This window comes from Athene noctua, chromosome 10 (assembly GCF_965140245.1).
Source record: "Athene noctua chromosome 10, bAthNoc1.hap1.1, whole genome shotgun sequence".
NCBI classification, from domain to species: Eukaryota; Metazoa; Chordata; class Aves; order Strigiformes; family Strigidae; genus Athene; species Athene noctua.
Window position 1 is genome coordinate 2,563,938 of NC_134046.1, and position 12,515 is coordinate 2,576,452.

At 42.1% G+C, this 12,515-nt stretch overlaps 1 protein-coding gene across 1 annotated transcript in view; it reads left to right on the top strand.

Annotated features, from left to right (window-relative positions):
• The window catches only part of LOC141964232 (netrin-4-like), a 54,728-nt gene that overhangs the window by 35,779 nt on the left and 6,434 nt on the right, over nucleotides 1–12,515 (top strand). Inside the window, exons 4-8 of the mRNA XM_074914358.1 lie at nucleotides 1,596–1,722; nucleotides 2,262–2,450; nucleotides 10,018–10,231; nucleotides 11,006–11,142; nucleotides 12,168–12,236. Of these exons, the coding sequence (XP_074770459.1) occupies nucleotides 1,596–1,722; nucleotides 2,262–2,450; nucleotides 10,018–10,231; nucleotides 11,006–11,142; nucleotides 12,168–12,236 (736 nt within the window). The remainder of the gene's footprint in view (nucleotides 1–1,595; nucleotides 1,723–2,261; nucleotides 2,451–10,017; nucleotides 10,232–11,005; nucleotides 11,143–12,167; nucleotides 12,237–12,515) is intronic.

Here is a 12,515-nt window from a genome sequence, read left to right on the forward strand (position 1 = left end):
TGCTTTTTGTGTAACATGCAGTGGGCCAGAGCTGTGACAGTGGTGACAGAGCCTAGCATCCTCAGCAGCACATGGAGGGAGAGGGCTCTAGTCCCGGATCTCTGTGCATTTCCTGCTCTAGTACAAGTGTTCCTTGCATGTGAAATACATACCACTAATTAGCAGCTTCTCTTGAGTGTAGAAACCTGACTTATAGCACTGCCCTGCCTTTCCGCCCACTCCCTGTGCTAAATATTTACTCTGGGGAAATCCTTTCTCTGAGGCATTGCAAACAGATATTGGAATCCTATTTCTTAATTAAAATAAAAAAAAAAACAACCAAAACAAAACCCAAAAATCAAAAACCATAACATAAAAAGCCCTCTTGTAAAGCACTTCATCAGTGTGGTTTGATATTAGAGAATCTTGTGCCCCAAATGACAGTCTACAGTGGACCTGGCTATTATATTCCTGATGTGTGAAATTACTTGAGAACAGAACCAGTTTCAATAGTAACTTTCTGTTTGAAAGCTGGACCGGCTCAGTTTCTAAGGACAGGTTTCTGGTGTGAATACCTGATTCCAGAACTGACATATATTAGAATATTTCCATGACTCAAAATCATTATTGTCTTCCAGTGAAAGCAGGTAAGTACAGAGGAAGCAAGTTCTTTTTTCAAGTTAAGTTTTAAAGCAAATAGCCACGGAGAGACCTCTGCTATTTAGCCAGTTTTAGTCAAGCTTTTTGCACTTCTTTCTTTGTTTTGCTCTCAAATATTTTGTAAATTTTTGTTTCATACCTTAGGTGGATTTATATGCTTAGAGCTTGCAGATCAGATCAGTCCCAGTCTTTAGCCATGCCAGGTTTTGCTCATTCTTGTTGAACATCTTCCAATTTCTCATTTATCTGATAAGATGTTCAAAACTGAACACAGCATTGCAGGCACAATTTCCTCTCCACCTGGAGTTACAGTGCTCTTAGTTACACAGACCAGAATTTTACTGGGCCTTTACTGCTAACTTATTTTTTAAATATATATATTCATATGTAGATTGGTAGGTTAGTGCTTACCGTACCTAAGTCTCTTCAAACACCAGGGCTTTCCTCTCACAGAATGTGATAGGGATTGTATTTCTGAGGTTATACTGGTTGGTATTTTTCCAGGTTTAATATTTTTGCTACAATTTCCACTGTGCTAGGAGGTGCAGGATTACTTGCTCATAATTTAGTAACTCATGGTGCTTTCATTGCCCTATCTTTACTTTCCTTTCCAGACCACTGTTAATGTCAAATAAGACAGGGTCCAGCATCCTCTGTTAAGACTGTGACACAACTCTAGAGGCTCATCAATGTGGTAGTAAAATAGCCAGCTGGAAAGTTAAAAAGAAATTGTTGCCACTATATTTAAACTGGAAGATAGAGGAAAAATCTACATTGTTAGTGACTGTGTGAAGAGACAAAGCTACACATTTAAGCTCCAGGCTCTGTGGGTTTCTTAAAAGAGCCAGAGAGCTGTGTGGGAGTTGTGCAGAAGTCCCACCTCCTCATGAGGCTGTTGGGCACTCCACTATATTCTTGCTTGTAACTGTCTGAATGTATTCTCTTTCCCCTGACAGGTCCATGGGAAGTGTGTGTGTAGGCACAACACAGCAGGGGACCACTGTGACAAATGTGCACCGCTATACAATGATCAGCCTTGGAAGCCAGGAGATGGAAAAACAGGGGCACCAAATGAATGCAGAAGTAAGTGGGAGGGAGTTTACAAATCCAGGCTTTCAGGATGAGCGCTCACTGTGCCAGCAGGCAAAGTTCCCTAACAAAGACTTCTGTCAATTTACACTAATGGTACCATTACAGAAACTGGGGATAAGTTGGTGGTCACTGATGGAAAACTTCAGTCTGCATGTTGTTCTACTGCAGCTGGCCTGTCTGGGCTATTGGGAAGTGGCATTTACAAGGCAGAAATCTGTTCTTCATGCAGCTACATCCCCTCACGTGTTTTAGTGTCCCAGGGGTTTGTGCAGGGCTTATGATACCGTTCAGACTGGTTTGTCTTACTGTAAGAATACCACACAGCTCCCAACCACCCAAGTTTCTCAGACCCTCCTGGGACTCTTACCCTGTGCTGCAATTTCTAGTTTTTATGAAAATCAAGGATTGCAGGCAGAGGAAGTGTGTTACATTCAGATATTTCCTCCACGATTTACAGTAGGAAAATGATACCATTAGAATAGTATTTTTGTTTACTGTATAAGCCTGAAATATATTCTGTTTCCCACCAGAGTGTCGCTGCCACAACCATGCTGACAGCTGCCATTTTGACCTGAGTGTCTGGCTGGCATCGGGAAAGCGCAGCGGGGGGGTCTGTGACAACTGCAAACACAACACAGAGGGACATCGGTGTCAACGGTGCAAACCAGGGTACTACCGAGACAGAGGGAAACCCATGTCTTCTACAGAGGTCTGCAAACGTAAGTGACTACTGTTACGTAACGGGGAAAAAAAAATCATTAAAAGAATGATTAAAAGAAAGAACTTGATTACTCCTATAGAATCGATAACTCCTATAGAATCAATAACTCCTGTAGAAGTAACTCATGAATATTACTACCCTTTCTTTGTATTCTGTTCCTAAATTAGAGTTTTCTGATAAAAGGTCATATTCCTGATTTTCTGTGTCTAATTCTCCTCCTGGTATCACACTTTTTTTTTTTGGTGATAACTGCTAGAGTTCTCCAAATGCATCGCATACTGGGGAAAGCTACATTCTTCTTGTGCTTGCATTCGAAATACTATGGTACCTTTTTTCTTGAGGTACATTTTATTTAGCTGGGGTTTTTTCTGCATCTCTCAAGACTGTGTGCCTATGAGTAGGCTATTGTTAAATTCCATTTGATTGTGCAACATCTGTGCACATAAATATATATAATAATGGCTGCAGGAGCTGCATATCCACTTGGGAACACACAGATCAGAGCTTACTCAGATTTATCTCTGGATTCTACAGCTGTATTATGGGGTGCTCTGCCCAAATTAATTGCCTCATTAGCACTTCAGCAGGATGTGTTAGGAAGTAACTGGGGCATTGAGGCACTAATGGTTGTACACCCTCTGTGTACAACCTCTGGATCAAGGTAGTTTGCACCCAGCCAGTCTGGAACATAGCACAAATCTTCCTTACTTATAGGGTAAACATTTCCTGAGTATTCTGCCAGGCTTCACACATCTGATTCCATCTGGCATCTACTTGGGAGGTTGCTACATAATTTAATTTCTCCCTTTGGATAGTTTTCCCTCCCCATAGCTCCGACATCAGTTGCCAGCACAGAGAACTTCATCCTCTGTCATCTATACTCATGCCCACTGGCATCCTGTGCTTTTGAAGCTTTCCTGACTCTTTGATGTTCTTCATCAAGGTCTCTCTTCAAACACTCTTGTTACAAACACTCTTCTCCCTAGGACTGCATGGCCTGTGATAGTGCTTAAACTTTCTGTGCATGACACACCCTATACTTCTGCTCTTTGGTATTCTTTCCACTGGATCTTCGTGCCAGTGCAGACTGCTTCCACACAACCTCTTCTTCTTGATTTCACAACGTTCATCACAGAACACTGATCAGCAGACAAGGCTGGGGGTGAGCTTATCTACCTCACCCTGTATTCCATAGTGTTCTACATTTGCCCCTTTCTAGTCTTGTTTCTACTCTAAGCAGATTTGCTACAGGGAAATACTTTAATGAGAATAAATTGTTATGCCAGAATATTAATTTTCAATCTCATAGGACCTGAAAGAATCTGTGTATGAACTCTTGTATCTAACAGCAGGGTGATGGTGTAGTAACCAACATCATGTGTAATTTTAGATAACCGCTAAAGTCAAGGAGCACTAGAGAGCAGTGAAGAGGAAAAAACATTGTTTGAAAATACAGCCTATCTGTGTGGAAACCCTAGAACAGTCTGCCTGGATGAAATTAGACCTTGACTCTACCTCTGTGTCTTTTGTCTGGTCTGGTTACAGGCCTCTCAGTACCTCCTGCCAATACTTTGCATAGCAAAAGAAAAACTGCTCAGGAATTTACGGTGAAAGAGCTTTATTCCTATCGTGCCACTCCAGCACAATGATGTTCTTTTCACCTGGGAACATGCTGCTGCCAGCAGAAGGCCCCCACATGGAATTGTTTCCACTCTGACTTGCACACTCAGGCCTAGATAGCTGCCATCCCACTTTAGCCACCTGAAAGTTGCCTGTCTAGACTCCCTGTAGTCAGTGGAGAAACAGTGGGACCTCTAGGGAATGATTTAATGCAGTCTAATGTAGATGCCCAGCACAGATGAGCTGAATTGCCCTCTGGAGGATATCTATATCTCTTCCTTGACTTAAGAGGTGTTCTGGATCGCTAGACTGCACCAGAGTTTCTGTTGGTTGAGATTAATCTAATGGGTTTAACCCAGCATTACTGCATATAGGTAGGCTTGACCCTATCTGTGCATGATTCAGGTCAGTGGGATCTTTCACAGTTAAGAGAAACCTGGGAGTGGGGTGGTTAATCTGTGCTTTTATTTAAGGTGAGGAGGAGAATTCCCACAATGACATTTGACAAATTACCTTCATAGGGTAGTGTTTTGTATGATGAAAGAACTGATCCCAGAACACTTCCCCATGTGGTCTGCAGGCAGTGTGTAAGTGTGCACTTCATCTGTGCTGTACCTCTGAGAATTTCCAGGGGAGCGTTTCACTACCCTGGTTATTATCAGTGACAGCAAAACCAGAAACACCAGTGCAGACAAGCAGAGCTGTTTTGGTTAGAACAGACTCAGTTTGACAGAGGAAGATTTTGTCTGCAGAACTGTCATCAGCTCCTTATGCCTCGAGCTGATATTAAACTGAAAAGCCTCTTGCAGGATGCAAGATAGAGACCCTCTTCTCCATCCTTTAGGTTGCAAAACTTGCACTGCTGTTAAATCTAATCTGGTGTAAATTGTTCAGGTTGTGTGACCCTAAAACCAACCCTGGTTACTCAGTAAAAAAACAGTTACTGTTTTGAGCGTTACTAATATGTAAGACACTAGACCACCAGGTACATTTCTCTCATACCTCAGCCTGCTGATCATAAATTGAAGAGCTGCCACTTCTGGATTAGCATGTTTGTGAGGATTTAAATGTACCAATTCCAAGGCATCATCTCACTTTGAGAAAACAGTGCCAGACTAACACCACCAAATGAAAAACCCACCCACTGGGCAAGTGCTGAAAAGCAGTAATAAACTGCAAATGGATGATTTTGGTGAGAGCAACCTGGTCCTCAGCTTCCCATTTGAACTCAAGAGGAAAAAAAACCTCAATGGGAGATCAAAACTCGACCCTTGTGTACAGTAGATACTGAGCTGGGAAAGGAAATCTGATGAAAAAGCTGAATGAAATGCTGTGCTAATCCCTTTGAGAAAGCACGCTTGAAGAGTGCTCTGCCATCCAGAGCAAAGTCTATGTTCAGCTGTGACATCCCCCTCAGGCTCCCAGAAAGTTAACAGGACACTGCCCAGGCCCAGAAAGAGTCTTTAAGCATTAGTCATAATAATGAACAGCATTCTCTCTTAATCACTGCTAGGAAAAAAGAGTTGTATAACAATTGGATGTCCTGGCACTATCCAAACCACCCTTTGCTGACCCTCCAATGTGAGCCTGCAAAGACATTCCCTTGGAAAAAAACAAAAAAAATCTGTTGAAATTTGACATGTAAGTGTGAATCTGCTATTTCTTTTTGTCTGCAGAGGTAGCTGCCTCTGATCCCTTTGCTTCTCCTGTTCCTAGCAGCTGGGGATGAATGAGAGCCAGGTTGTGTGCAGAGCCTTGTTTTGACACAACTTAGATCTATATTAAAAATAAAAAGGAAGGCATGAAAAGAGCGAGGCACACACCTGCCTGTTACTGGGGGTGACAACACAGGATTAAGTAGTTTGGATATAGACTTGTATGGGAGCTTTGACTCGGAAGCCTAATCGTTTCCTAACCAATGGTTAGAAAAGCTGCCGTATCCTTGGCTCTTTCCTGTGGCTTATTTGAAGGCTTAAGGGATCCTTCTGAAATGGCACCCTCTTTTGTACTCACCCTTTGCTTAGCTTAAAAAACAATGCAGGCATGTAGAGCCATTTAAATGGGTCTCCAGGAAAACAAGCTTTTTTTACTCTAAGCAGAAGGGTTAAAAATTAAAATGTGCCCAGATGCACATGCACAAACACACACTCTGAAAAGCTCTGCTTCTCGTCCTTTTACTTTCGAGCAGAGGGAGTGAACTTTTAATTGTAATATCACAAAGGCCTGATCACATCTTGGTTCAAAGTCTGTCTTAATCAGCCCTGACCACACACACAGCTGTCTATCTTATTTCCTTCATTTAAGAAACATCATCGGCTGAGTCAATCCCCACATCTGACATGCTTCAAAAATCGCCCTGATTCAGTCATATGCTCCAAAGATGCACATGTATATATTTCAGATTCAAAAGGCTTTGTTTGATTTTTTTCGTTTTGCCCGGTTTTCATCAAATAGCCAGAGTTCTCATAGCTGTATCTTATGCAGTATTATTAGACAGAAGTTTAAGGCAAGATCTGTCAAAGTCCACTGAATTACTTGGAGCACTTGCTATTTTCCTGTAAGTTGGGACTGTACTGTTACAACCAATACTGTATTTTACAACTGTGTCTAATTACATGGGAAAGACAGCTGTGCTGAGGGCAGACAGATTTATTGAGGACTTGAGTGGAGACTGCTGTATGAATTATTCATTTATCATTATTCTTTGTCTCCTCCTTTTTACAGTAGGTTCTGACAAAACAAACTTAGTATAGGAGTGAGACTAAAAGGCAAGAGGATGCTTTGTGATGTTTCATGACTGATAGCCAGTTCTAAAGTACAATAATGAAATTTTTCATTACACTGCTTTCAAGGGGAGAACCCAAATAAACCAGCCATCTCTGAGCCAAAACTGTCTGCACACCGTCCCTAACATAATTGATGATGCCTTTGACAAACAAGGCCATTGTCATGTCGGCTGGTGTTTTGTTAGACAGGGAGGCGGATAGAGAGAAAACTAGGGTTTGCCAAGAGAAAAGAAGCAAAAATCAGCAGGGAAAGATGCTGTGTTGTCAAATATTGGGAAATGTAAAAGGGTGAGGTTTTAGAAACTTGCTTTTATGTTTCTTTAATTATGAGGTTTATCTGCAAATCTGGGGTACTATTAAACAGATAAAACCCAGCCATCAACAGCTGCCCTTTCAGCATGTGACATGTGGGCTCTTATTTTGGGAGTTACCTTAGATGCGCAACTGGGATTTTGGCCGTAATACTCTGGAAGCCAGACAATGTACACACCCAAGCTGAAATGCTAAACAAACACAGACTGAGTAAAGCGTTCGCAAGCCACTTGTATAACTCATCTGAAAGTGTTGTACATTTATTGATTCAGCTTACTTTCTGATCCACCAGAAGCTGCCCCAGTTTCTAACTGGGGAATGTGTCCCACAGCTCATTTGAGAACATTAGTTTTACTGAACTGTAGCCCCAAAATGAGGAGAGAAAAAAAAAAAAAAAGGCACTTTTTTCCTACCTCCTCCTCAGCTTCTGCCAATGCTGTCAGTCATTGTCCTGTAATACTTTCCCTTAGGGATAGGATGGGAGAAGGTCTCATCTTCCTGAATCAGGATCTAGTCTCAGTTGGTGATAGGTAGTCTAATGATGCTAATGATTTGCCCATCTGTTATGTGACCCTAACTGATGAAACCTGAAAACCAGAAATAAAATGGGAATAAAGATGGACCCAGATGTTGCAGAAATATAAGAAATTTAAGGTGAAAACTCCACAGGTAGATCCTACATATGGAGATATTACAGTGAAATCAGAAACCTGGATTCAAGCCAAACCAGATGTTGGCAACCTCTTAGTTCTTATGGCTCAGACCTGTCTGCAGTAAAGGAAGCGTGTGTTTCCCATCCTGATCCCCAAATCTATTACATCCATTTTTTTCACTGACAGGTAGAACTAAGTGTCTCCTCTTTTAGGGTGATGTAGTCAGCCCTGCAAAAATCTGGGCGAAAATAATTCAAGCTGAGCAGCAACAAATCAGAACTTGCCTTTGAAACTGTCAGTGCTAATGAGCACTTCATTGTTACACCTGCTCTCCAGAACTGACAGCAAAATCCCTGGGTTTGCTCCCAAAGTCAAGACTGCTTTGTGGCAAACAGGCGAGCCTGCTGCCATCCGCCAACCAGCTCATTGTGTTGAGTACATTGCCCATGACAGCACGCTTATTTTCTGTCCTTAGGCTATTGTGCTAGTGTCCCTTGAAAACAACGGACGGAGATCCGTCTACAGCAGAGTGTAATAATATTATTAAAAATATTGGCATAAAGAACATAGGGCATGGAGAAAAAAAATAACTACGTAGTAAGCAGATCGTAAGAGAAATGCCCTTTAAACAAAATTGCTCAGCCTTTTTCTTGTGCTATTTTCAGAAGACATCTTCTTTTCTTGACCATCAAATATGAGGTTGCAGATGAAAAGTGATTCTGTCCCTGCTACACTTAACACTTTTCATAGCCATATACTTTGCCCTTCCCCTTGGAAAATGATGTGTGGAATCAGAGTGTTCATTTGGTATCTTATCCATGAGCCCATGAAGAAAAATAGTTTGATTAGAAGCAATGATGGGCAAACTTCAAAAGCTCTGGAGATCATGTCTGGTTCAGATACGCATCCAAAAGGCTGGCCCCCGATCCAAGCTATCTAAACACCTTGGGTGTTCAACATTTAACGGAAAATCTCTGTTAAAGCAGGTCTTAGCCACAAGATTTTTAGACCTACTCTCTTCCAGATGGATGAAGTAGTGATGCATTTCCTTTTTGGTCTCTGCTACAAGTAAAAGCCAGGGCATGCTGCTTTGTTAATACAAAAAAGAGCTGAAATATGAAGGCCTGGAGTTCAGCTCAGTTCTCATTTTAACCATACTTGCTTGAGTATCAGAAGTGGGTATGTTTATTGATTGTATTTTACCTTTACAGAGCTGTTGGCACAAGGCTTGACCATCTCATCTAATCTCTGCCCTGATGGAGTCAACTGTGTTGGCTTTGCACCACTATCTATGTATCCCTTTCCACCCCACTCCCTGATACTGCCACACTGGGAACATATTGGTGGCGTGGGATTATGACAATTCATTGCCTGTGAAGGCAGAGTTGCCCACAGGAGCTCTAATTGCCTGTTTTAGTGCCACGTTGCCTTGAGTTGCCAGGCTGGTGTCAAACTGGCAATAGCATTAAAAAGATCTGGGTTTTCTTCCTCCTGTTTGCTCATCTCCATCTACATGTAAAATATGTCTAATGAATTTAGAGATTTTCTCTCATTCTGTCCACCTTCCTTATAACAAATCTGCTCATGTATCTGTACAAAAAATTTCATCAGCTTCCTTACACACGTGCAGTACTTCATGGTGAGATATGTCACTTAGAACTTCTACTAAAGGAAATTTGTGGACTCCTTGGAGGCAGAAATCGAAAAAATGTTTCAGGTCACCTGAACCACCTGTATAAGCTGTATCTAACCCCAGAGGAACCAGTAGTTTTGTGATCTCTGTGTTCACAGGAAAGACAGTGTAGACAATAGCTTTCATTTTCTACCTTGTCCATGCTAGTAAATTTTTTTGCAAAACATTTAAAAGTGAATCATCCCTTAAAAATCAAGACACAGTGGAGGCTTCCTGTCACCGCTTCAAAACCCTGTATGGTCAAGATTTGTGTGGTAGGGAAGAACTGACTTTCACACAAAAATGGGTCCCAGTTGTACTTGGTTTGCTGTGTGTAATGAGTTAAAAAGAAACAAAAATAATATTGCAAATGTAGGCTGACAACACCATGTTTACTGGTTCCGACTTAAATCTACTGAGCGTAAGGAAGAGGGCGTGAGTTTATCAGGCTTGCAAAAATGTCACTTAACCAGATGACCCCATGGCACATAATCTCAGTCACCTCTTACCGTATCTCCATAGCTTGCGCCTGCCAGCCAATGGGTTCAGCCAACGCAACTTTCAGCAGAAGCTGGCGATGCCACCCCAAGACGGGATTCTGCTACTGCAAGCCAGGTGTGGCGGGCCCCAACTGCGATAGATGTCTCATGGGCTACTGGGGCTTTGGAGAAAATGGCTGTCGCCCTTGTGACTGTGCCAGAGACTGCGACCAGCATACTGGAAACTGTTTCAATGGGTAAAGAAGCCCTCCTTTGGGTTCATTTTGAGATGGGATTCTGTGAAATGAAACAAAGATTAACTGATATATTGCAGCACTGAAAGTAACTGGAGGACGCTGGAGGGTGCGCAATCGTTTGAACAGGTGGCTGTAAATCATAAAAAGTTTCTTAGATTCCATTCAGTGGCTGGCATGCTCTGAAGTCCATTGTATTATCCAAGGCAATCTTGCAATGGTGACCTTTTGCAGTAATAATAGGCAACCCTACAACCCCATGGAAATATGTATAGAGTACACCTGTTTGCCTTGGAAATAGATGGAGGAGTCTGGAGAGCTTGCTTTTCATCTATGCCCAGGGTAGAATGAATTACAAGGTCTCCCTCTTGCTCTCAGAGGACAGGCATCTGTACCCCAAACATGCATTAATCAGTGCAGAAATCCTACGATGTGCTGAGTGACTGCAGTTTTATGGGTTCTGCAGCTGTCCTCAGTTCCTAGTGACATCAACAAGTAGTCACTAACTTTGAGTTACTTATTTCAATAAAAACAAATAAGTAAGAGCAAAAAAGGCCCGATACATAGTTACTTTAAAAATGCCAGGTCAGCAGTAGTAAGGCCTAAATAAAAGCCTAGATCTTGTGATCTCTCCCTATGGCATGAAGTTATGCTCTCATTTGCACTCCCAACCCGAAGAAAGCAAGCTCATCTGTGGGTACAGACACGTGCTATAAACACCTGCTTCCCACCCATCTCGTGTCCTAACCAAGTCTTCTGTTTTACGTGTCCCTTCAGCTATGACAATGAGCCGTTCTTTAACATCCCCATTGGGGGACGAATCCCTGACCCTGTGCAAATGCCAAGCAACGAGAGCGAAGAGGAGTGGAAGTGGAATGACCACGAGCAGGGATTTTCTGCCCTGAGGCACCCAGGTACAGCCCAGAGTCTGGGAACATTTAGTAATTTCATTCGGTGCCAGTTCTTTCTTCTCTCCACCCAGACGTAAATTCCCCCGCTCAACTCTAGTTTGCCTGGCCCCATCTGCTGGCAACATCTGCTAATCTGAACTATATAGGTTATCATTACACTTACATTGCTATTTTCCAAACCACCTGTACTGTCCAACTTCGGTTTGGGAAATGGGTAAGTCATGAATAAGACTGCGTGGAAAAAATACTCTCCTTTTGATGTTGTAATTACAGTCATAATGTTTATGATTTTACACAGCTCCTGCTCAGGCGTTCAGTTGCTGTTCAGAACTTCAAATGCTATTTGTAAAAAGATCACGTCAGCCGTCACTGAAACGCACCACCTCTAGGGTGGAATGCAAATGATTTTAAGGGTAAGATATTCTTTGTGGCACAGCAGCTCAGGAGAGAAAGTCAGGCATACTGTATCCAGCTAAAGGTACAAAGGAGGCTTATAGAATGAGATGGAGCCTTGAATACTGAACTAGTTCTCAGTTTTGCACGCCGTGCAGGAAGGTCAGCACTGAGCAGCATCGGTGGCTTTGTAAGACCCAGAGGTAACACTGCCACCTATTGCATAGCTTGACTTTCCTGAGAGGGCTATTACCCTAATACCAGCAAGGATCAGCATTTCTTAGCTTATGGGATAGAACAAGGGTATTATTACTTACATGATTTACACCTGGATCTTATTCTTACAAATCTCTTTATTAGTATCAGTATATTAACTGTACAATAGACCCCATGAGGGCTGCATTTTACTTGACAGTACCGATCAGATTTCAAAACAATTATTGTATCATGTAACAAGAAACAGATGTGTAAATAACTGAGCTCACTCTCAAACTTACTTTTTAAGGTCTACCAAATGATGGGAGTTATATATCTATAACTTTATAACCAAGTATCATTTGCTGCTGCTTTTTTTCCCATTTGCTTCGTGTCCTGGCTCTTCTCCAACCCTTTGCTTTCTGCGGTTGCCCTGCTAGAAAAGTGTGTGTGCAAAGAAAAGGTGCTTGGAAGCGTCGCTGACTTCTGCCAAATGAAATATGCTTACGGTAAGTGGGTAAAATGCCCTCAAGGTACGATAATTTCACAGTGTTCTCTCTATTCATGTTATTAGCTGATAGCTATGAAAAATGACAGGACCAGCTAAGTCATGAAATAAGAGGTAGGATTTCTTCTGCCTTTTTTGTCTAGTGATGTGTCCAACTCCTGATCAGAACTGAATAGCATTTCTCATGCAAGGTTCCATGGTGTCTCCTCTCCAACCAGTCAGCTTCCTCCTTTACAGCATAAAGAGTGCTAGAATTATAACTCAGGGGAATGGTTGGCCT